At 39.4% G+C, this 24,668-nt stretch overlaps 1 protein-coding gene across 6 annotated transcripts in view; it reads left to right on the forward strand.

Moving 5' to 3' along the window:
* The window catches only part of LOC102784658 (A-type potassium channel modulatory protein DPP6-like), a 252,396-nt gene that overhangs the window by 175,109 nt on the left and 52,619 nt on the right, over nucleotides 1–24,668 (forward strand). For all 6 annotated transcript variants that reach the window (XM_006799205.3, XM_006799206.2, XM_006799207.3 and 3 more), the window contains one exon: nucleotides 19,123–19,221. In XM_006799205.3, the coding sequence (XP_006799268.2) occupies nucleotides 19,123–19,221 (99 nt within the window). The remainder of the gene's footprint in view (nucleotides 1–19,122; nucleotides 19,222–24,668) is intronic.

Raw genomic sequence — 24,668 nt, forward strand, 5'->3', positions numbered from 1 at the left:
AATGCCGTTTTTTTCCCCCCTTGGTTATTTTAAGGCAGTTTAAATTTCGGGATGACCTTCAGGATTTCTGTTTGGAAATTTTGATTAAAGTTAAATCAATAGACCATCTGTTTATGGTCAGGCTCATAAAGCTGCTTGACGTGCTTTTATGCACTGCCAGAGTCAAATCTGTCAACACAACTGGTAGTGTGTGTGTGTGAACTATAATTCAGCTCCAAAGACAGTAATCACTGTGCACTTCTTTGTGATTTTTCTGTCACAGGGAATTGTAGCTAATGTCCACAGCCCAGAGTGGGGTCAACCTTTATTAAAGAAATTCAGTGTTGTTTTTTTCTGTAGTGTTCTTAGAGATGTACACTGATGTAAGAGCAAAAATATCACCGGGGTAGACTGCGGCTCGACGGCAGGTGTCAAATCAGCATGACCTAAACCTCCTTGTCACCTCCTGGCTGCAGTCTCTTCCTGTCCTGGGGCATTTGTTGTGGATTTGGATTAAATTGAGCTGCTTTATGTGGCAGTACAAAACACGTCAGGCCAACAGGAGTCGGGCAGAAAGTGGACACCAGGCAGGTGGTGTCTCCAGCTTGTACTTTGTCCTAATCTGACCCTCCCTGTGTTGATTTTTGTGTGTTCAAGCAGAACTACTGCTCTGCTCCGAGGCTTGACACATGCAATCGTTTCTCCCTCGTTTTGGTCTCAAACAGACATTAAACTACTTAGGTTAGCAGATTTTAGAAACCTTTGGATATTAAAATATGTTGTGACCTCATGAAATCCAATTCTGCAAGTTTGTGCGTTCTAATTGGATGTCATGAGCAACTGAGTTGAGCTTCAAAGACAGTTTATTTTGCTCTTTGGGATACTAGTATTCACCATGCACAATTAATTGAATGGCTGGATTTTTCAAAGTCAAATATTTTATCTACTTGGAGAGTTAGAAAAAAGTTTGTAGATACTCTTTGAACTGGGATGTTTGTCAAAAAAAAGCAGCAAATTCCCTGAAAATATTTTTTTGTAAGGTTTGAGTGATTAGTCTTTCAAAGAGTAAGCACAGATGCAGCTTAAGAATTTTCTAACCTAACTCTTGGTACTGTTTTAACCTTTGGATGCACAACCTACCAGTACCTACACTCTTCCACGAGTGGGGTCAAAAATGACCCCAAATAGAAACAATGCATTTTGCTATAAACTCGGTTGTTATTCTTCAAAATCTTGAAAACAAAGAGTTGTAATATTTTCATATTTGAGGTATTCCTCATAAAACATGTTTGTGACATGAGGCCCTTTGCATTTTTATTTATTTCTTTCATTAATTTTAAGAAATTGCAGTTTTTGTATCACTTGTATCACTTTTGTATGCTTGCTCTGCATATACTGCAGAAGCTGGGCCTTCCCTCTGAAAGGCACAAGTTGTTCATCCACTGTAACACAATCACTGAGGTTGAATTTCTGCCTGCAGTTGACCAGGAACAGGCCCCATATGTAGCAGAAAGCTGCCACGTGGTTTGTTTTCAGTCCATAGGCTCTGGTCCTCTTGTCATCAAAGTGCAAGAAACTGCGAATATCTTTAAATCTTTGAATTGGCATAGTGGCCTTGTACCATGGGTTATGCAGAGGACTCCCAAAAAGCACACCGACTGGTACATCCCAGTTCATCTCATTTCCTGCAAGGATGGTCAATCAAATGAAGGCCAGGAGCTTTTGTTTGATTACATTTTTCCGCTCTTTTCCCCTGTCTGTGGCTACTCTTCGTGCCTCCATGTTTGTGCATGTCAGCACCTCTTCTATTATATTATCAGACATGAACATCTTCCATGCATCTATTGGGGAGACAGTACTAAACCCAGGTGCAAGCCCTGGCCGACTAATTCAGAATATTGTGGCTAGAGCAGTAAGAGGGGCTCATTCTGTTAGACTAAATATTTATTTCCTCATCAGAGACTCCTCTGTATCTGACTGGCCTTGTTCAGTGGGGGGGACAATAGTCTGGGTCCTCTATATCTGAGATGTCAGATTCTGAGTCAGTGCCTCCGATGGGCCTTTCATCCCATCCATCCTGGGTCATTTGTAGGGCCACAGGGATCCTAGCTGGCCTCATAGCAGCCATGTTACTTTAGATATTAAAAAAAAAAAATCAGAAAGGACAATATTTGAAATGCACAGGAAACTATAAACAGGGCTGCACATAAATGGTCCGCAGGTGCACATTTGCTGTCAAAATAAAAGACGCGTACCAGATAAGAAGTTGGGACGCTCGTTTGTGTACATTAGATGTTCTGGAGGAGGACAGACATTTGTTCAGAACTCTTAAAGATGTCAAAAAAGCGAGCTCCGTAAGCAATTACTTTGATGTTCCTCCACCACAAAAGAGGCACGTATTCTCTGAATTTCCGGGAATACTTTTATTTTGACAGCGAATGCGCACCTGCAGACCACTTATGTGCAGCCCTGACTATAAATCATGTATGTTACTGTGTAAAAATTTATTCCTGATCCATCAGAAGTGTAGGTGGGTCAGTCAGAGTTGCTAAGAATGAAAGTGCCATAGAAGATTCCATAGGAACTGCTTGGGGTCATTTTTGACCCCACTTGTGGAAGAGTGGGGTAGTGATACAAAAACTGCATTTTTCATAAATTAATGAAAAAATAAATAAAAATGCAAATGGCCTCATGTTACAAACATATTTTATGAGGAATACCTGGAATATGAATAAATTACAACTTTGCATTTTAAAGATTTTGAAGAAAAACAACCCGTGGGGTCATTTTTGACGTGCGCATCTAAGGGTTAAGTTTGTGTTAGGTACCTTAGTTGTGTTAGATACTTTTGATACCACTTGTATGCCTGTAAATTCTGAAAAGCTTATGTGTGCTTAGTTTAAAGCCCAAAAGCTGAGCAAATGGCTAGACTGACTCAGAGCATAAGGACCTCTAAAGGTCTCTGTGAATTATGTTTACAAAATCAGAAATCTCAAAAGAGTAAGTTTTGCTGTTGGAAAAAGCCAGGCAGTCTGCCAAAGGACCTATGGAGATTGCATTTAGTCAACAAATAGTCTGTAAAATTTTAACCTTGTACTAAGGCTGTGTGTGTGTGTTCACTAGTTAAACTTCATTTCCAACTTCCACAATCATCATCTTCATAACTCCATGTTCTCAGCTGTTTCCCAGTATACACTGTCCTCTGGTGCTGTTTTGACCTAATTTGGGCAAAAGATCAATGACCTTGCTGTGGCATCCATTGCTGTCTCTCCACAATTCACAAGAATCAGTACAAACGTGCACACAATGATCCCCTAACGGTCTTCGTACAAATTGCGCTCAGGATCAATGTCTTATTTGTCATTTTACAGGCACTTTTCCAGTTTTATAGGAACTGCTACCCCAATTAGGGTAGCAGCCTTTACATTCTTGTTGTGCCGTGCAGCATCTCCACGAGGGCTGGGCATTTAAAAGCAAAGATACTGTTTGGTAATCACTATTTTACTACTCTTTAGCAGTTATCGTCACACAGTGGTGCTTCTCACATGAATTCTAAATATTGTTTAATTCCAACCAAGTTTACTACCAAGTTAAAGTAGTAAAGAAATCACTCTCCTTTCATGTCGAATGGCATTCTGTTATAAAGCTTCTCACTTTTTTGGTAGTTAATTAAAGGATACGTGTAAACTGTGAATCTATTAATTTTATGGGTTTGTCTGGTGTCGCATTTAAAATGGATGGGCCTTATCAAGCTGTGAGACTAGTTTTGTTTTGGTAAATGGCCTGTATTTGTATAGTGCTTTTACTAGCCCCCCCCTAGGGACCCCAAAGCGCTTTACACACCCAGTCATCCACCCATTCACCCATTCACGCACTGGTGGAGGCAAGCTACAGTTGTAGCCACAGCTGCCCTGGGGCAGACTGACAGAAGCGAGGCTGCCATATCGCGCCATCGGCCCTTCTGCCCAACACCAGTAGGCGGTAGGTGAAGTGTCTTTCCCAAGGACACAATGACCGAGACTGTCCGAGCCGGGGCTCGAACCGCCAACCTTCCGAATACAAGGCGAACTCCCAACTCTTGAGCCACGATCGCCCTGTTTTGTTTGTTTTTGCACATGCAGATTGTGGCTAAGATAAACCTTGCTGTTAGGATCTATGCATTTGTAGAAACAGCTAGCATTAGCAAGTAAACAAGTGATTTATCACTTTTAACATATAACCTTTCTCTTACCTACCCATCTTGTACAATAAGATGTGGAGTTACATTGCAGTTTTAAAAAGATTCATCACTTACAAAAAGAAAACCTTGATGATGAAGGCAAGTTAAACAGGTGAAGCTCTACCAACATGTTTAGATTTAGCCTCTCCAAGAAACAGCTCATTTTGTCACTAACTTTAACCAACTGCTTTACTAATATTTTTAAACGTCACCCCATCCCACTGTCCTCGCATGGCCCTTACCTATTTCTACCTATTTCACAAAATAGTTTGATAGTTTTGTTTTTTAAGAAAATCATAGATAGGTAGGTAGATACTTGATCCCACAGGGGAAATTATTTTGTTATAGCAGCAGGATAAAGATTAAAAACAGTACAATTTCCAGTAATTAAACAAACTAGTAAAAGTGCCACAGGTGCATAGTGATGGCGTTATGCTGTAAAATTTTAAATATAAATAAAAAACAAAGAAAATAAAAATGAGGTTAAGTTAAAGATGAAAATAAAAATAAGACTGAAACTGAAATGGAGAGAGACTGAGACTGAGTAGTGCAAATGCATTAACAAATAAAGTGTATGCTATAAATCTAAGAAACAGCTGTACGAGGGTATAATACACACACATTTCTGTGTGGGAAATCTTATACCTGTCAGGTGTGTTCATCTGTCAGAGAAGGAAGAGTAACTGTACACTTTCAAAGAGAACGATAGGAATGACTTTCTGAAGCATTTTTTATGGCAGCAGGGTTGAATAAGTCTGAGGGAGAATGAACTCTGCTTCCTCACTAGTTTAGAATGGAGTGGGTGACATGGGTTATCCATGATGGAGAGCAGTTTGTTCAGTTACCCCATGTCCCTCACGGACTCAAACGCCTTCAGACTCTGCCCAATGATGGTTCAAGCCCTGTGAATCGGTTGGTTGATCTTAACCCCACCAACAAACCGATAAGAGCAAAAAGCAGATAAAAGTCATACTTTCACTATTCCTAAATACTCTGATACACCATAATATACCACCATCCAAGCATATATAAGTGCTTCTGCTGGTTGTGAATCATCACGATTGACAAGATATCTGCTAATAATCAGGAATATTAGTCCTAATTATTATGGGGTTCTTGCCCCAACCCATCGTGGCAGATAGCTGCCCGTCCCTGAGCCTGGTTCTGTTGGAGGTTTCTTCCTGTTAAAAGGGAGTTTTTCCTTCCCACTCTCACCAAAGTGCTTGCTCGTAGGGGGTCATATGAGTGTTGGGTTTTTCTCTCAATGTATTATTGTAGGGTCTACCTTACAATATAAATTAAATAATGCTGAAAAGTCAACATTGAACTCTTTCAAGTTCTTTTTTTTATATTTTTTTAATTTCTGCACAGCTTTGCACAACATGTCAAGCTTGCTAACCAACCCCCCTCAATCAGTCCGACTCGGCCCCCTACCATACCCCCTGTATACATATGACTGTACACCAACCCACTCAACCAAGTATGCCGATGACACCACAGTGGTTGGGCTCATCTCTGGAGATAACGCAGCATACAGAGCAGAGGTAGAGATTGTGTCCCGCTGGTGCTGAGAAAACAACCTGAAGCTGAACGTACTTAAAAGAAAAGAACTACATGTACTCATTATAATCAGAGAACAGGTGGAATCTGTCTCCACCTTCAGGTTTCTGGGCACCCATATCTTTGCTGATCATACCTGGACCCACAACACAAATGTTAAGAAGGCCCATCAGTAGTTGTACTTCCTCTGTGTCCTTGGGAACAATAACCTGGACCAGAAGCTGCTGCTGGACTTCTACCAATTCTCAGTGGGGAGCGTGCTCTCCTACTGCCTGGGTGTTTGGTACACAGAGGGTAATTAGCAATACCCCCATAAAATCATTGGCTGCCCTCTGCCACCCCTGGAGGCCATCGCCAGATCCTCCTGTCTCAGGAAAACCAGGGCCATCACAGGTGACCCCTTGCACCCACCACCTGTTTGACCTGCTGCCCTCTGGTTGATGACTCAGGTTAATCAGGTCCCAGACCTCCAGACTCACAAATAGCTTTTCCCCCCTGGGCCATTCAGACTGTCAACAAACACTGACCCCAATAAAACCCAACCCTGCCCCCTCACCTCACCATTTTGAGCCATGATCTGAGTAACCCTCATCACTCAGGTCACTCACATATGCTTTCACTATATACTATACACAGACCTCATTTGTGCTACCTCTTAATTGTGTATATATATTTCTTCCTGCTGTCATACTATTTATATTTTACTTCTGCACAGTTGGCGTTGAGCACCCATAATTTTGTTGTATATGTACAATGTCAATAAAGGTCTATTCTATTCTATTCAGTTAATGTATTTTGGAAGTCTTCTTTTTATGATGTGTAGCATCTTCATGCTATTCAGATCCCAGTTGTGATGGAAACTTAATAACTGAACTCATAATCAATGCTGGATTTCATTTAATGCACTTAAAATCTGAACAAGCAAGAAGCTACACTCACTTTTTTTTTTACCTAAGAAGTAGTGTTTGTGGAAGGACAACAATGTTGTGGTTTGCCTTAGTTTGATATTCACATTACCATTTTTGGTGGTTGTATGTATTGTATTTCACACACTGCTGCTGATGATCTCCAAAGGTGCACTGGTATTCCATTATAGATGGCACTGTGGTCTATTCAGGCTTCTGTCTGTAGAGTAATTGTTCTTTCCAGCTTAAGATAAATCCCTTCCTCCATGACTGAAAACAAAATTGTTGGCATTGTAAGAAAGCCTTGATTCTCAGTTACAAAGATAAAAACTACCAGTTTAAATCCTGCTCCATCTGTTTCAATAGGACGAATTTACACTGGAAAAATGAAATCCTATCAAGGTAGTTGTCTGTCATTTAAACATAAAAAGCTCCCTTTTTTTAAATGAAAAAGAAACTTACTACACTCGCGAAGGGAGAAAAAAAAATAACACCACATAGACAATGATGGATGTTGAAAATAAAGACAGATTACATTACCAGAATCCGGACTAAGCAACAGCGTTTCAAACAATGAATTTTGCTAATTCTTTTAAGAAAATAAGACTTTAACGGATTAATTAAAAATTAAAACATTTAGTAAAAAGATGTTTTGATGTGGTTTAAATAAGCCCACGGGTTCAAGATTCATCACTGACATTCTTTTAGCACTCTTAAAATGCTTTAGGGACGATTGTCCTGTTAAAATACTAAATACAGTCTTTATTCAGAACAATTTATTTTGGATTTTGGGAGCAATCATACCCCGCTGAGTTGTAAACTGTAGCATGGCAGGTCTGGAGTTATGAGATAGCATTTTGTTTCCTCTCACTTAGGAGGGTTGGTTGATGGATGTTTCCCTTTCAGACAGGGCAACCAGTTTCTAACTGCACCTGACAACCACTTGAGTCACGCAGACACACACATGCACAAACATTCAGCACACACACACACAGAGTTTTGGAATTCTTCTGTTTCCTCTTCTGACAAGCTTCATCTGCTTTAACTGATGGCTTCGTATTACTAAGAGGCTGCTCTGTTTCCTACGTCAGTACAACTAGGTCAGATGTTCACTATTGGCATCTGGGTATTCTACAGACTGAGGGATGTCTGCCTGACTGACAGCTGTGACAGCTAGCGGAAACTGTGGGAGGATCACATGCAACGTTAATTTGGTGCAGCTGAAAGCGAGCAGTCACACAGATTATTGCATGAAACCAAGTCTCAAATTATACCCTAACAGGAAACAAGGGCTGATGCTTCAGTGGCATTCAGTAATATTTTGTTCACATACTGTATTTGATCAAGAGTCAATGATTTTATATGACTGTGATAAAATCAAATACAGACTTCATACTGTTTCTGTCATTTATACATTATTCTAACATAATATAAATACCTAAAAATCTCAGCAATTGTATTAAGACTGCTGTATCAACTAACCAAACTGAGAATGATACTTAAATTTGTTAAATTCTGCTATTACTGTAAGACCAAAAAAGTTAAAACCAGAAATGACTAAAGTACATCTTGACCACGGAATTTTGGAAAAATGACTCAGATTCGTATAAAAATGTATTTTTTAGTTTAATTTAGCTTCGTTATTGTTTCTTTGTTATATCACAACACGATACAACATCTGGAGCTGGTCTTGCTTGTTGTGCTCTTTATAGATTCAGTATAGATTTTTGTGAATCGAGGTGAAATAACACTGCTGTGATTCTAATGTAATCCTTCTTCTCTATATAGACCTTCTTCTGAATTCTAAATTGTTAGATAATGAAAAACGGTGCAATATTATTATACCATAAGATAAATAGATGCAAAGATGGGTGTACTATGAATAAATAGCTTGTAAATTGTAGACATTTAGATATGAACTTGTTATATCATACACTAAAATCCATGAGAAAAAGTAAATTTTGGCTTAGAACCAGACAGCTTCTAAAAAAATTGTTAACTAATCTAAATCGCTGGTGAGAGACTTTATTAGTTTGCCTGTTACACCTGCCAAATCAGCAATAGAAAGCACCTTAACCTCCTAGGATCTGGCGTCCACATATGTGGACATCACATTTTTTGTTATTTAGACCAAAATACTCAATTTTGCTCTACAAGGGCCTGATATCCACTTACGAGGACATTATACTGCTACTGTTCTATCAAAATTGTAAACGAATATCCTCATATGTGGCTCTCATTTTTCTTAAAAACAAAAATAAGGTAAAAAAAAAAATCTGGTAATTCTTTGTTTTTACATTAATCGGGCCCCAATTAGCCAAAATATCAAAGAGAAATTAAAAATGCATGCCGTGGAAGAGTTTGGGTCTTAGGAGGTTAATGAAAGATTTTTAAAAAAGGTGGTGGAGAAAATTAAATGGCTAACCTAGTGTGGGATCCATGATAGATGGCTCTGAAAGTGCTGACATGACAAAACAGGCATCCATGCAGGTATTTTGCCTTCATCAACCAAACAATGCCCAGTCTTACAAAATACATAACGTCCAATGCTGTTTCTAATTTGTATTTATGTACAACTTTTTTCCCCACAGTTCAATAAAATGAAAATGAAAAATTTATCACTTTGTGGTGATTAATATTCTGCCTCAAATCCATCTGCCATCTCCTTTTAGCACATGTTAATAGCTGTGTTTTACAAGGTAATTAGCAACAGGTTCTACATAAGCATGCAGTAAATGCAAGTTTGGATACAGGCAATCATCAACCGGCTGCCCTCAAACCCAGTCATGAAAGCTTCTCTTCACTGGCAAGCTATCATGCTATGAATTCAGGACTGACATAAAAGTGATCAGTCCCGATCCTGCAGATGGTAGCTTTGCACCATTAGCTCCTCAGCCAAGCACATCCACCAAATGTCTGAGCCTGATGTACTCTGGTATGAACAAGATTACCACTGTAGCAACACATCATCAGTTAAGGTAAAACTAACCTGTGTGACAATGGTGCAATGGTGGTGTGTAAACACTGTAAAAGTAAAAGACTGCATGGTTGGCTCCAGTGTCATAGATTAATACGACAGGTAAGGTCATCAGGGAGTAAACAAGTTCATGTTTAAACTTCTCAAAATCAAGTTAAATGTTCAGCAAATGATTAGATTATTTATTTTACCGTGAACATCTACCCAGTGCAGCTGAAAAATACACTGTGGAAGCAATACACCTTAATGAAACTTCAGGCTGAGATTTCAGGCTGTACAACCAAAACAGTGAGCTGAACAGTACTTTGTAATGCTGCATACCTGTATTTGGCTGATAATGTTCATTGTATTCATTGTGTTTTGCATGTACTAATTTGGATGATTAAGAATAATCATTAAAACCTTTTATCCATGTTTATGAAATGAGGGTGTGATGTTTATGCTCTCTAACTTTGTTGTCTACATTAAAGACTTGTTTCAGTCAACTCAATCAAATGTGCCACTTAAATTTTAGCTCCCTCTGACACTCTATTGTACCGAGAAGAGGTTGTATAACATTAGCATATAAACTGTTCATTTAAGCTGACCCTGATGTGGCTGCTTTTTTCAACAAATTTCCACCAACAATCACAGCGCGCTGTGCAAGTGAGATAAAGACATACTTACTAGAGAAAATGGATTTGCCTCTAAGGGACTGTCATTTATATAAAAATGTAAATTTAAATGTAAACTTTCACATGTACGCCTCCATCTTTGCAGTGACTGCCTGTGTGCGCATGGCGTAAATCTAGCAGTCAGGCCTCATTATAAATTCCATATTTATCCCCTCTTAACTTAACCATCTGACAGGAGGCTTCAACTTATGTGCATTATTATGTTTTCCTGCTGCATATTCACAGTGTGGTGACTCTGATGATAAAATATGAAACTCGACTGAAGCATCAAGCAGATGCCTTCAAAGGTGTTTCAGTCCCCCATGATGAAATCAGGGCGGAACTGAGGATCAGTCGCAGTCTGTCCATCTGTTCAGCACAATATGCCACACAGGCACACACACACACATACACACAGCTGATGTACAAGTTTGGTGGATGATGCAAGTCATTGTGGTGTTCTTGCAATATAAAACCTCTGACTGGTGAAAACTGGGAAGTCAGGTTTTGTTTACTTGATGGAATTTGCTAACAACACATGGAAACTCTCTTTGCACACCTGTGAGTCTCATACCCTGCTGATTAAATATTGGATTGCAGGCCTTACGAGTTACGCCATAAAGTAAGGTAACAATTCACAATTACCACTGAGATTAGACTCTGAAAGGGAAAATAGCTGCATAGAGACAATTCTAGGTACACTGCAGAGAACCTTGGACTGTTATATGTTCTATTTAAGCAAAACCAGGACAAAGACTTGACTTTCTTCTGAGTTTAAAAAAAAAGAAAGAAATGTATATAGTTCATACGTTTTTTTAAAATAACACATAGTTTTGCCTCTGAAAACCACAGTGGATATTAAATCAAGCAGTCAAAATGTGATTCAAGTGCAAATCTTTAATTTTATTATTGCATTATTATAGTTAACTTGAATTAACTAGGCTTTGGGTCATTATCTACTTGCTCTCTGACCCACTTTCCAGTTTGTTTTGCAGCATTTGTTTAAATGTGAGCAAAATGTACCCCTGTACACTTTAGAATTCATCCTGCTACTTCTATCAGTAGTCACAGCATACATAAACACTAAAATGACCTACCTCAACTGGCAGGCATTACAGATGATGCAGTGTGCTTTGGAACTCTTTTGGGTTTGCACCTTTTAGGCATTTGACAATGATATGTCTACCTACCAGTGTGTGAATGGGTGGATGACTGGTTGTGTAAAGCGCTTTGGGGTCCTTAGGGACTAGTAAAGCGCTATACAAAAACAGGCCATTTACCTTGTCAAGAGTGTTCGTGACATGGTTAAATGTTGTCAAGAGTGTTTTTTTTTTTTAACCAAGGAAAAAATTCTGTGCTCATTCACTTTTGTGGTCGTTTGTGGTCTTTCTGGGCTTTTGATGTTGCTGACCTGGCCTGTGCATTTTTTTTTATTATTTCTGAATGTATCAGAATGTTGTTTTAGCCACTCCTGATCAGTGTTGGTCAAGTTACTTGAAAAAAGGTAATCAGTAACTAATTACTGATTACTGATCAGTAACTAATTACTGATTACTTCCCAAAACGTAATCCAGTTACTTCACTGATTACTTATTTTCAAAAGTAATTAGTTTCTTAGTTAATTTTTAAAACATGATTTACACCCTAAATAGGAAATAAAGCAATCGATCTTTCAGCCCAATTCTACTTTTTCTGCATAATCCATCATATAAAATGTAATCAAATGAAAAAGTCTCTTTTTAAAACTTGTTTTATTAGTTTTAATCTTTTAACTTTATGCGTCAAGCAAACATTGAATTATATGCAACATTCACTGACTGGAAGAAATTTGTTTAACATTTAAACCTATTTTCTGAATATTCCAGCATATAGAATAAAATAGTTTTTTGTGTTTACACTCACTCTTTGAAATAGATGCTGGTGCAGGTGTGTCATAGCGGTCAGTGGAAGGATCCGGCAGTTTCTCTGTGAATTTCACATTCCAGTGGCAGTGTACAAGGTGCTTGCTCAGAAGTTTAGAGTTTTTTTCGTTGTAAAAAGAGGGTTTTTTTCCCCACGCAGTGAACAGCGGACGCTAATGTTTTTGTCACTTTTTACGGAATCAAACTCAAAGTAAGGTCAGTACTTCCACACTTTAAAGGCTGCACTATCCTATGCTCTCCCGCACTCGTTTTGATTTTTTTTTATTATCCATTGTTGATCTGCACACAGCTGTTGCCACGAACGTCGCACTCGCTTATGTCATTGTCATGAGACACTCTTGCAAAAAAATCACGGTTTTAGTAATGCAGTGTGCTTACGAGAAAGTAACAGTCATCTAATTACCTTTATTGCAATAGTAATCCCTGACTTTACTCATTACTTGAAAAGTAATCGGATTACAGTAATGCGTTACTGCCCATCTCTGCTCCTGATGTTCTTGTTGTCCCACTGATTGCTTTATTTTGAGGGGTTTTTAAAGTCTAATAGTCCCCTCCTTCACTTCCATCAGTATCTCTTATCTATTAAATATCGATTGTGTTGCTTTGTAAACCAGAGATGAACACACCGTAATGAGGTACAGCAGGGGTTCCACTGGAAACTAAAATTACCTGCATATATCATTTATTATTTTCTAACTTGTAAAATTTGTGGATTTACTACTTTTTAAGGTTTTATTTCAGAACATTACAGTTGCCTCTTTTGTGCTTTTCCTTTTCTTATTCTGCTGTCTGCCCATTTTCTTCTTCTTATCTGGCTCAAGATCAGAATGGCAGCACTAAAAGCAGACACAGCCAGACTTCCCTCTCTCAGTCCACCTCCTCCAACTCTTCTGTGGTGACACTGAGAGACATAATCTCTCTAGCGTGTCCTGATTCCACCCCAGTGCCTCCTCCCAGTGGGACGTGCCTGAAACATCTCACCTCCAGGTGTCCAAGAGGCATCCTAATCAGATGCCTGAACCACCTCACTTGGCTCCCTTTGATGTGGAGGAGTAGCGGCTCAACTCTGAGTACCTCCCAAATGACCGAGCTCTATCTCTAACAGAGAGCCTTTCAGAGGAAACTCATTTCCACTGCTTATATCCATGATCTTGGTCACTACCCACAGCTTCTGTCTGTAGCTGAGGGTAGGAGCATACTAATTAAAGCCCTGCTTGCTGTGAAAATGTTAGACTCTAATGTATAAGATTGAAAACTGTGATTTCAAGAGAATCATATGTGGATCACGGAATATTCTCTATGCTGTCGTTAATAATTTAGATACTCTCTCGATGTTTGGCTGTCATTGAAGTGTGGATGTCGCACTTTGGAGTTTTCGCTCTGACATATAATCCTTGTGATCACATGTAGTTATAGACCTCATGTCCTTCTCCACGCAAGAGGTCTATAACTGCCCTTTTTTTCAGTGTTTTCATGTGCAGTGTGATGCCCATATGTTTTTTTTTTTTGGAGAGGTTGTTGTTGGTGTCTTTTTTCACCAGCCTGTCTGGACTTCCCTGTTAATAACTTGTTAGTAACTTATGGTCCCATCATTTTGAATCTAGGGCATGAGCGTAAAAATACGGATATTTGTTTTTAACACCACACCTCAAAGTGTAACACTTTAGTAAGTAAATAAAGACTTGCTCCTCACATTTCTGTCTGTTATGAGCTGTTCGTTTATCAGTTTAACTAACAGAGGGCACATGGTTAATTGTAGGAGGAGGACCCCTGTACCACCTCCTACAGTTCACCTTAGTCCTACTAGCCTCCACAATGGTGGACAGTTTTTCTTGTATTTATTTTTTGTGGAATTTTTAACTTTTATTGCAATAGGACAGTAGAAAACAGACATAAAAGCTGTAAGAAAGATCAGGGGAAAAACACTTAAAATGGTCTTGTGGCAGAGTCAAACCCAGGTCTCTGCATAACCCTTACACCACATGGGTTGTCTGGTCTACCCAGTGATCTAAAATACTTTCCCTTCAGTGGACTGTTTAAAAATGTATTGGGAGTAAGAGGTGTTGTCATTTCCATGATCTTTCTTGCTGTTTTGCCCGGTTTAAAAATGTTAGCTTCAGGTTTCCTGGGTTTACAAAACACCAACAGACCTTCTGTAATGTATGCTTTGAAAATTGTGGATCTAACAAAAAGACGTGAGGGAGAGCTGGTGGTGGCAGAGTTGGCAATGCTAAGATTTTTACTGGGAGTGACCAAAATAGATCGGATTTGAAATGAGTATATCTGAGGGACAGCTCAGTTTTAGGTTTAGTTTGGAAACAAAGTGGAGGTGGAGAAGATAGTAGATATACTGGACAAAGCACGTTGAATATGCAGGTGCCAGGCAGGAGGAAAAGAAGAAGATGAAAGAGAAGGTTCAGGGATGTAGTGAAGGAGAACATGGTTGTGGCTGAAGAGGATGCTGGGGGTAGGGTGAGATGGCACGAGATTATCCACTGTGGCAAAGCCTAAAGGGACTAACCAAAAGATAAAGAAGCATAAGATATGACAGATTTTTAAATCAGCTGCCAGCAACGTAAGATGGACTCTGTAGTTGTGCTATAAAAAGTTGATATAATATACCCGGAGACACCAAAACTGAGTCTCTGGAGGAAGTGGACATGGATTCTTACACAAACACTTTCCACAGACCGTAATAACACATAATTATTCATCGTCTTATATTAAAAGGGACCACATTTCTATCAATCTATGATGTTTTTGTGGATATTTCACAAAAGATATTTTAGGATACTGCTGTTTTGCCATTTAGCTCATTGTACTCCTTTACAGAAGTAAGACCTCCCAGAGATTTTCAAATAAACCGAATATAGCTTGTAAGGGTGTTTTATTATTTTTATTATCATTATTATTTATCAAACTACTGCATTACCAGGTGTGGTACAAGTAAACCTGTTTTTGATTTTGGTATCATGATGGAAATTAAATGTTTATGTGAGGCTAGAGTCTCCCAAAACAAAGCTAAATGGTCCTCAATTGATCTTAAACTGAACTTAAATCAGACGTTTAAACACACTGGGCCACATCTCAGACATATTACAAAGCAGTGAGTTGCATTTCAACACTGATCTCTGAAATCTGAACATGCCAATCATAAATACAAGTGAAGTAAAACGAGCTGCAGTGAAAGCTGGAATCAAGAACCTGTTTGGCTCTAGATTGATCTTCTTTTAGTTTCTTTTACCTGTGAGAAGTAGGTAATTCTATTTTATGAATCTTTAAACTTAGTTAAAAGCATTTATTGTTATTTTGGGTTTAACTAGAAAGATATAGTGTCACGTACAGTAATGGCCTCCCACTTGATGTGCAGGATATTTGAACCAGCAACAAAGGAAAGTGTGAGAAGAAACCCCTGTTGCTGGTTATCTTTTTGACATTTAAAGGTCCCATATTTAACAGCTGACTGAGGTGAAAAACATCCCTACTTGTCTTTTGTCTTCATTGCTTTTCCTATCCTCTCTGCAGTCACTGTTTATAGCCTCCTTATACACCTTTTAGCACAGCTAGGCACCCAGCTGAACATAATGAATTTTGTGTGTGTGTGTGTGTGTCTGCTGAAGACAGCCGAAACAGAGATGTGATGACCTTAAAAAAAATACTTGCAGCCAAAAATGTTACTTCATAGAAAATGACAGCCACAACATGAGCATAGACAGGCTTAGCAGTGGGATTAAACATCACTTACGAAAGACTGTCCTGCAGCTAAAATATCACTGCTTTGATCCCCATAGAAACCAATATGTCCATCAAGTGCCGTGTCTCGGTGAAGGGTCCTCGTGCTGAAGTCTGAATCTCTCGAACTATTGTTGTCTGAAATTCCCCAAAACAAAACTTCAGGGTGAGAGCACTCTGGCTAGAAACAAACAAAGAAGCTCAACACATATTGCTTTTTCCACATTGTTTTTTCTATCCTCCCACCATGCGCATGGATGTGAAATGAGTCATATAATGGGACAGAAGATGATATGATGAGCATCAACTGAGAATTGCAAGAGGCATCTGCTGTAAATATGCACGCCTGGTCTGATGATCTGAAGCCACACTAGTCCTAATCAAAGGCCTGGGGCAGCTTAGATGATGCTTTGGTTTATTATTATGCTTGTTTTTTTCCCCTCCGTCTCCAGTAAGCTCTTTATTCTTTGAAAGGTGAACACTTGCAGCCGCCAGAAAAATCTTGTTAAGATTCCGTTTGAGATCAGAATGTGTCAAAAAGACATTATGTATTCCTTCAGTTTTTGTTGTCAGAAGTACAAAGAAAATCATTTTTATCTATTTCAGACTTATGTCCTGTTTGTATTTCACCTCTTCTTTTTTTTTCTAAATTCTACTTAAAATGCATTTCTTCCTCCTCTACACAGCAATTCAAACATTGTTAATGCTCCTATAACCAAAGTCTCATAAAATGATGGTTTGTTTTGATTTGAATATCATTCATATTGATGCCTGTCTTGTCTGATAGTTGAATAACCCATTCACCGCCTTCCCAATTTTTTTCTTCCCATTTTCTTCCTTCTGGCCTCCTTAACTGTTCTTCTGTTATCTTACTTCTATAACTTCTATTATCTCCTATGATATAGTTCTAATTTTCATTTAATCCACTGACAGATAAGACACTGTGACTCAGGGCAGCGTGGCATTGTGTAGTGGTCAGTTCTTGAAACAGTGCCTCCAGAAATAGAGGATGGGAAGAAATTAGCTTTCAACCCTCCATGTGTTTTATCTGTGTCATAAAAATCAAGCCCAACTATCATTACTGGTGCTAAAATGTCTTGTGTGAAGTTTTTACACTGTTAGCATTGTGTACTACTCTATATTTTAATTTTGGGACTCCACTAGAGTAGCTTTGCATCTTCAAAATAATCCTTAAGTTTCTAATAGAAGTTTCTTGCATGACATCATATGCACATTGCTTGTGAGTTGTCTGACATATATTGGATGTGATTCAACCACAGGTCATGAGAGAATTACGTGCGTATTCCCCTGTCAGTTGGTGAGTCGTTACCGGAGGTTGCTGGTTGTCACTAGGTGAAATCGGATGCAAAAAGGGTGCTGCGCCAAAAATAGCCATGTGATTCCTTTAGTCGCTAGCAGATTACCATGGTCACCTTTAGTTTTCTTTGGATGACATTAGCTTGTCCGGACACATTTGCTAAGTACTAGTTGAGGTGTAGTTAACTCACAACTGCTTGAAAAGAAGCAGGCAAGAGTTTGTGGATAACGTAGCTTGTTTTGTGCAAACTACGGGCAACCGCGGCAATCTTCTAGCAACTAAAGCAGTTGCAAGCAGGTTTTCACCAACCAGTTTCCCTACAGACCTTTTGGGGGGGGAGCAACTGCTCACCAACTGGTTGGGGAATACAGGTTACTCTCTGTGGTTAGTGGCTGGTGATTGTCAGGATGTCACTGACTCCCTTATTCACTTGACCCTACACAGTCACGTGTCCAAAGTGACAGACTAGTTAGTAACACATTGTTAATGGTCACGTGCCTCCGAAACTTCACATTCTGCTGTAAAGTGACTCCTCATCATCCTCTAAAACAAGATCAATTTCAGCTTGCTTTTACGATTGCCTTCCCCTTACTTTGAACAGCAGGTGGGTGGAGCTTCTTGGCTCAGCCAGAGCTGTATGCGTCATTATTATTATTACCTTTATTTAATCGGGAAGTCATACTGATATTAAATCTATTTTACAAATGAGACCCGGCCAAGGTAGGAGACATACGAACTCAAAAACCCAAGAAGTGCAACATCAAATATATAGTCTAAATACAATATAGAAACACCCTGAACATTAAACGTTAGCGGCTTCTCAAGAAAAAAAGAATCAACGCTCACAATGCTTGAGGTGACCATATTAGTGTTATCCTCTTCCACAGAAGTTATACAGAGCCAACTCTGAAGCTTGAGTTTTTGGCTCACAGGGACTAATTTTACATGCACTGACCCCATTATTACTTTAGCCAAGTTTAATATCATCATCTTACATTGTAACAGTATATATGACAGAAAGTAAGTCAAGTACAATAGCTCCACTTTAACATTGCCAGTTACGATACTATCCACTGCATGATAAAAGTCAATCTTGTTTACTAGCTTGCTGTTATTAATGAATTTTTGCAGTTTATTCTGGATTACATGAACAGTTATGAGTCAGACCTTCTTTAATTTGTCTATATGTCATCAGGTAAGCTCAAGCTGATTACTGAATCTGATCTAATGAATTAATGAATTATTGTTATATTATAGGTCATTATTGTTATTTTGTTGTTAATTATAGGTTTATGGTTGGACGTGTGTTTTGTTATGTTGTTCTTTCACGTCTATGGGGTATCCTTCCTTAGTTAGAGTTGATTCTTATGTTATAGTGAGTTGGCCTTAAAAGATCAGGCCTGGTAAGGTCTTTTTGGAATATAATGACTGATTGTGTCCCATTGTGTCTCTATGGTGGTCTCAAGGACAGCTGTTGTCTAATTTGGGGAAATTGCAAATTTCATTGTGTTCCTTTATCTGGAGGAAGGAGTAAAAGATATAAAGAAAACTCGCCATGGAAGGATAAAAATCAGAATGGGGACGTGTGCTCGTCTCTCTTTTTCTTTATCAACTATTTCCACAATAAGTCAATGTTTTGCGCTACAGCCCTCACAAAATATCTATAACAGCTGTTATGATTTGTTCAATGCATTTACCTTTAATAACTTCCCTCGCAGCCAGCTGAGTCAACTTTCATTTTCTGTTGGTTCCAAGACAAAGCAGGCTACTGATGCATTTGCTGTGTGTTTGTTATTACTAAGCACAGGCATGCATGTGAGCCCTTTATAGCTGATGATGTGGTTGTTTTCTCTACAGGTGAGGATGACCGTCTGGCTCTGAAGGGCAAGGTGTCAGTTGGAGACCTCTTTAGGAAGGAATTCAAGGTTCATGACCCAAACGCCAAATGGATAAGCAGTAAGTATCTGTGTTAAAAATGAGACAAGGTTGTTTTTAGAATTTGTATTTTTATTCACACATCACTACCTAAAGCTGCTTTTGGTGATATTTTTGTTACCACAATTGTGTCAGTGGAAACATAACTGTAGTCCGGAAAGCTTTAACTTTGAGCTTATTGTTTAGATTCACTGATCCTTGGGAATTGGGTACTAGCGAGTCTCCCCGGCTTACACAATATGATTGTCAATATCCACATTGCTTCTTTTCTACTTTGAGCTTTAGGAAGCAAAAGTGGATCAGGGCTATTTTTTAGAGTTACTGGATTAGTTAGTTAATGGATTTGAAAGACCAGATGTTATGTAGCACAGATAAAGTGAAAAATAAGCCACACTACATTAAGAAACACTGGGAAGAGATGTATAAAAACATCCGTCCTTTTTCTACCACTTCTCTGTGTCTGGGATGTTGTGGCAGCTGTGTAAGCAGATATGTGTGGACCTCAATCTCCCCAGCCACTACCTTTGCCTCATCCGGGGCATACAGAGGTGTTCTTAACGCAGCTGAGAGATGCAGTATCTCCAGCATGTCTGGGGTCTGCCCCGGGGTCTCCTCCCAGTTAGACATGCCCGGAAAATCTCACCTTGGAGGCATCCAGAAGGCATCCTAGTCAGACACAAACCTCAAACAGGTTCTAATTTGTTCTGACAGAAGAAAGAGAGACAACCACAACACTGAATCCCCTGGTTCTAAACTGGATGTCTTATTACTTTTACTTTTTTTAAAGGAACCGCTTACTAAACCATGTCCTTTTCCTCTGTCCTATCAGTTTTGCCACACAGAGAGAACGTGTATAGTGTAGTTGTTACAAAAAACAGGTTGCCAGCTTGAGCTTGTGAAAGATCTGTTGGTCCCACTTCAAAGCTTGTGTTGCTCTACGATTGTTCAGTTAACTGATTTGTTCAATGAAACGTTGCACCATCCAGTCTGTCTCAGTAAAACAAATGCCTGCAGCAGTGGGATAAACTGTGTACTGGTCACTGTTACCAGAGACATACACGATCACCCCGTGGCTCAACTCTTGAGCCACGGGGTGATCGTGGCTCAAGAGTTGGGAGTTCGCCTTGTAATCGGAAGGTTGCCGGTTCGAGCCCCGGCTCGGACAGTCTCGGTCGTTGTGTCCTTGGGCAAGACACTTCACCTACCGCCTACTGGTGGTGGCCAGAAGGGCCGATGGCGCGATATGGCAGCCTCGCTTCTGTCAGTCTGCCCCAGGGCAGCTGTGGCTACAACTGTAGCTTGCCTCCACCAGTGTGTGAATGTGAGAGTGAATGGGTGGATGACTGGACGTGTAAAAGCGCTTTGGGGTCCCTAGGCGGGACTAGTAAAAGCGCTATACAAATACAGGCCATTTACCATTTACCATTTAGAATAGAGGAATATAGATCAGACATTCAGCTTTAAGAAAATAGTATCAGCGGTCAAGTATGGTAGTGATAGCATCATGCTACCACTATCATTGAGGATTAAGCTAAAACTTGGAAGTAAACGAGTAATTAGACAGGACAATGATGCTCAACGACACATGAAAGCTGCTTGTAGAATTAATAAAGCATGAAGCTTTTTGAGCAGCCCTTTTAAAGTCTGGACCTTGAACCCATCAAACTTACTGTGGACCATGCTTAAAATTCAAGTGTGTGAAAGAAATAAACCATTTAACTTCACCAAACCCAGCTGGAAAAGGGGTTAAATATTCAGCCAGACGTTTGCTGAAGTATTGTCAGTTTGTGGTTTTAAATATAGAACTAAAGGGTTTGAATCCAAATTCTGCTTTTAATTGTTCTTGACACAGTTTTACCTCCACACTGATGCGGTGACAGCATGAGCTGCTGTATATCTCAGTAGGTGCGATGAATAATTAGAAATGTGAAAGTCTCTGGTTCACAGCTTAACCAACATACTTGTGTCTTTTCTTTTACATTTGGTACATATTTGAGGGTTTTTGCATAATTTTCTCTTCGAGAGGGACGGTGAGTGAAGTTCGCTGGCTGTGAGCGTCGGAGTGAATTCTGGCTGAGCAGGAATTATTTTCAGCCAAGGCAAAGCAATCAGAGAGCTCAGCTGGTTAAAGAGACTTTTATCTCAGAGGTTCTGGGTTCAAATCCAGCTTGAAGAAGGAAATTGTGCTTTTATTACTTTCACAGTAATTGACAATTGTTCGTTCAAAATGATGCGGTGTTCGAGCAAGCTGCTGCACAGCTCAGTAGGTCTAACGATGTGTTAGAAAATTGAAGAGTTTGGGTTAAGTTTCACTTTGGGAAACAGTCCTGTTGCAATTCAGCTGCTTCTCTTGAGGTGAGCTTTACATTTTTCCTCATGACATTACAGTGAATAACGTTGCTCCCTTCCATCTGCTTCATTAGCTCAGCAGGTTTATTGTAAAGTTTGAGTTCAATCTCAGTCTTAGACAGATAAGATAAGATAAGATGACCTTTATTAGTCCCACAGGTGGGATTTTGTTTTGTTACAGCAAAAGTGCAAAGTTATGTAGCAGAAATTAGAAAACACTGGAATGCAATAAAATACAATAGAATAAAATAGAATAGAATAATATATACAATAGAATAAAATAGAAATACAAATACTATATACAACTGAGTAGGAAAATACAAAAATACAACTTCGTCAGAAGAAGAATTGCACAAGAATTGCACATATAGCAGTCTTATTGCACATGTGTGGGTTTGTGTGTTTGATCAGCTGCAAAAGTCTGTGATGTTCAAAAGATGTGCAGGTGTGGATGAATATGGGTTCACCTTTCTGTTTCTCACACAACAAACTGTAGATTTTATTCATGTTTCTGCTTTATTCATCTGTGTATTTACGTTGATCAGCTCTGTAACATGTCAGAGAATAAATGAGTGAAGGCCTGAGTTGGTTCACTGAAGTTAATACATTTATCCTTGATAACTGAATAGCTGGATTTTCTCTCTCAGATCTTTGTAGATGAAGAGGTAAACAGGCCACAGCTTCAGTCACATTTCTACGCCTTTGACTGGTTGAATTAAAATGTGGAAAAAACTTCTTCTCCGTAGAAACTGCAGAAAAAACAAGGATGGAGTGGAGTCTCTGCAGATGCACAAAGAAAGAATTGCAGTCCCACAAATGTGGATAAACTCTAACATAAAGATCTTCCTTTAAGCTCCAGCTCTGATCCACACTGTAGGAAACAAATCAGAACATCAGTGAGACCGAAACAGTCAAATCAAACAGCTTTTCAATTGGCTTATTTTGAGGCAAAGCTACTGCTGAGCTTCTCCCCCTTTATCACTGAGCCTGAGCCCAGACACCACTCTGAGGAATCTCATTACTGCTGCTTGTATCCACATTCTTATTATTTTGGTCACTGCCCGGAGTTCATGGCTATAAGGGAGGGCAGGAACGCAGATGGACTGGTAAATCGGCAGCTTCGCCTTCACGCACAACTGTCTCTTCACTAAAACAGATTGGTACAGAATCTGCAGTGCTGCAGATGCTTCACCAGTCTGCCTGTCAATCGCACGCTCTATTTCTGTTCCACTCTTGAACTCCTCTGCTGGACACAATAACTCATCCTCAACCTGTAGCTGTAGCAGTCCAACCTTTTCTTGGTCAGAACCATGGCGTCAAACATGTAGAAGCTAATTCATATCCATGCCACCTCACACTTCGGTTCCAAATCACCTCAGTCCGACCTGGAGGTCACTGCTGGATGAACCCAGCAAGAGCACATCATCCTCAAAAAGCAGAAACAAAATCTGGTGTATAAAATATATGTGTAATAAATAACCATCATGAGACTGTTAACCATTTCATACAGCCTAATTAGTAGAACATAATTAATTATACAAAGAATAATACGTGTAATGCTTTTTTCTTTTTATTGTTATTACCAAAGACTGTGCAAGAGCATCACACTGCATTTTAGTAAATATTAGATGTGCAATCAAAGTGATCAGTATTGTTTGTTTGTAGGCTTTTGCATTTGCACATGCACTGTTGTGCATGTGTGCTTACTGCTTGAAATTCCTCCAAAGAATTTATTCCACATGTACCAATAGCGAACCAATTACCTGAAACCTCAACCCTCATTTTTCTTTGATCAGTGACAGTGTGCTGATGTTGCCATTGTTACAATTCATCACCGCCAATTTCTGACGCTTGTTTTTTAATAGCGACGCTGTGACAGCATAAACACTGACAGCACCTCGGGGAGGCAATGAGAGAAAATTATATACTTTATTTTGCATCAAGGTAAAACGGCGACTTGATGCAGCCCCACACGTCTTAGTTTGGCATTGAAGAGAGCGATCACAGCCCGAAGATGTGAGGGATCCGTGCAGCTGAAGGATTAATGAGGTGGATTTTGTCTTCTCTCGTGCCCAGCGAAGCTGTCTCCCTCAATCAAAACATCTAAGATGGCTCCTACAAAGGACACAGCTGTTAAATCTCCTCTCAAATCCTGAATTTGCAAAACCTTCTCCTCTGTGATTGGCTGTAATTAGAAAGCTGAAAACCCATATTTATTATATTAGTGACAGGAAGATGCCATTCCTCTGGATCTCAGATGACAAGCTGAATAAATTTCTGTCTGGATTTGTCTGTTTGTTTTAGCCGCAGTTCCCCATATGGGCTTAAGGATGAGCCGTCTCTCATGTGGCTGATTTGTTGTCGTTACTAGCTGTGACCCAGAAGTTGTAAACAAATGGATCATGCTTGAGTGAACCATGATGGATATCACAATCTGCAGTAGTGCTGTACACATCTGGAAGCAAACATCTGTTCTTGGATGTTTTCAGCAAAGGTTCAAACTGTGGCATAAGAGGTGTGGTTGAATTAAGACCAGTATGATTAATGACAATTAATAGTGCTCATTTTCTGCTTCTCTTAACTTTTTTTTTTTAGCATGAAGTAAAAAAAAGAGTAGTGCTGTACAGAAAACAAGCTCTGCAAGAATCCACACACATCACAGCATTCACCAAGAAACTTTTAGGCATATCATCAGAAAAAAGTTCACTCTTTCATCCTCTCCCTTTTTTTGTGCTGTTGACAGTTTGATCCTTGATCTCGAGTTATATTCAGTATACCATTAGATACACCTCACAAGGAGCAGGGAGGGAGGCAAAGAGACCCAGAAGCTGTATTTTTTTTCTTTGTTAGTGTGCCATTTTAGTAGATGGAGTGCTCATCCAACTTGCATGCTTTCAGGGCTGTTTCGAGGAATTTACAATAATGGCTTCCTTTGTTGGAGGCTGAAATGGATTTTTTTTTTAAAGCCTAATTTAGCTCAGTTTTATGTTTTGCCCCCGGTCCCCATCTATCAATCAATTCCCTGGAGATAGACTAAATATAACCTTGAGAATCCATAATGATTGTATATTAGGCTGTTTTTATGAGGCCATAATGCTTCCTCATATCATGTCCAATAG

This window comes from Neolamprologus brichardi, chromosome 9 (genome assembly GCF_056152115.1).
Source record: "Neolamprologus brichardi isolate AB-2024 chromosome 9, ASM5615211v1, whole genome shotgun sequence".
In the NCBI taxonomy this organism is placed as follows: Eukaryota; Metazoa; Chordata; class Actinopteri; order Cichliformes; family Cichlidae; genus Neolamprologus; species Neolamprologus brichardi.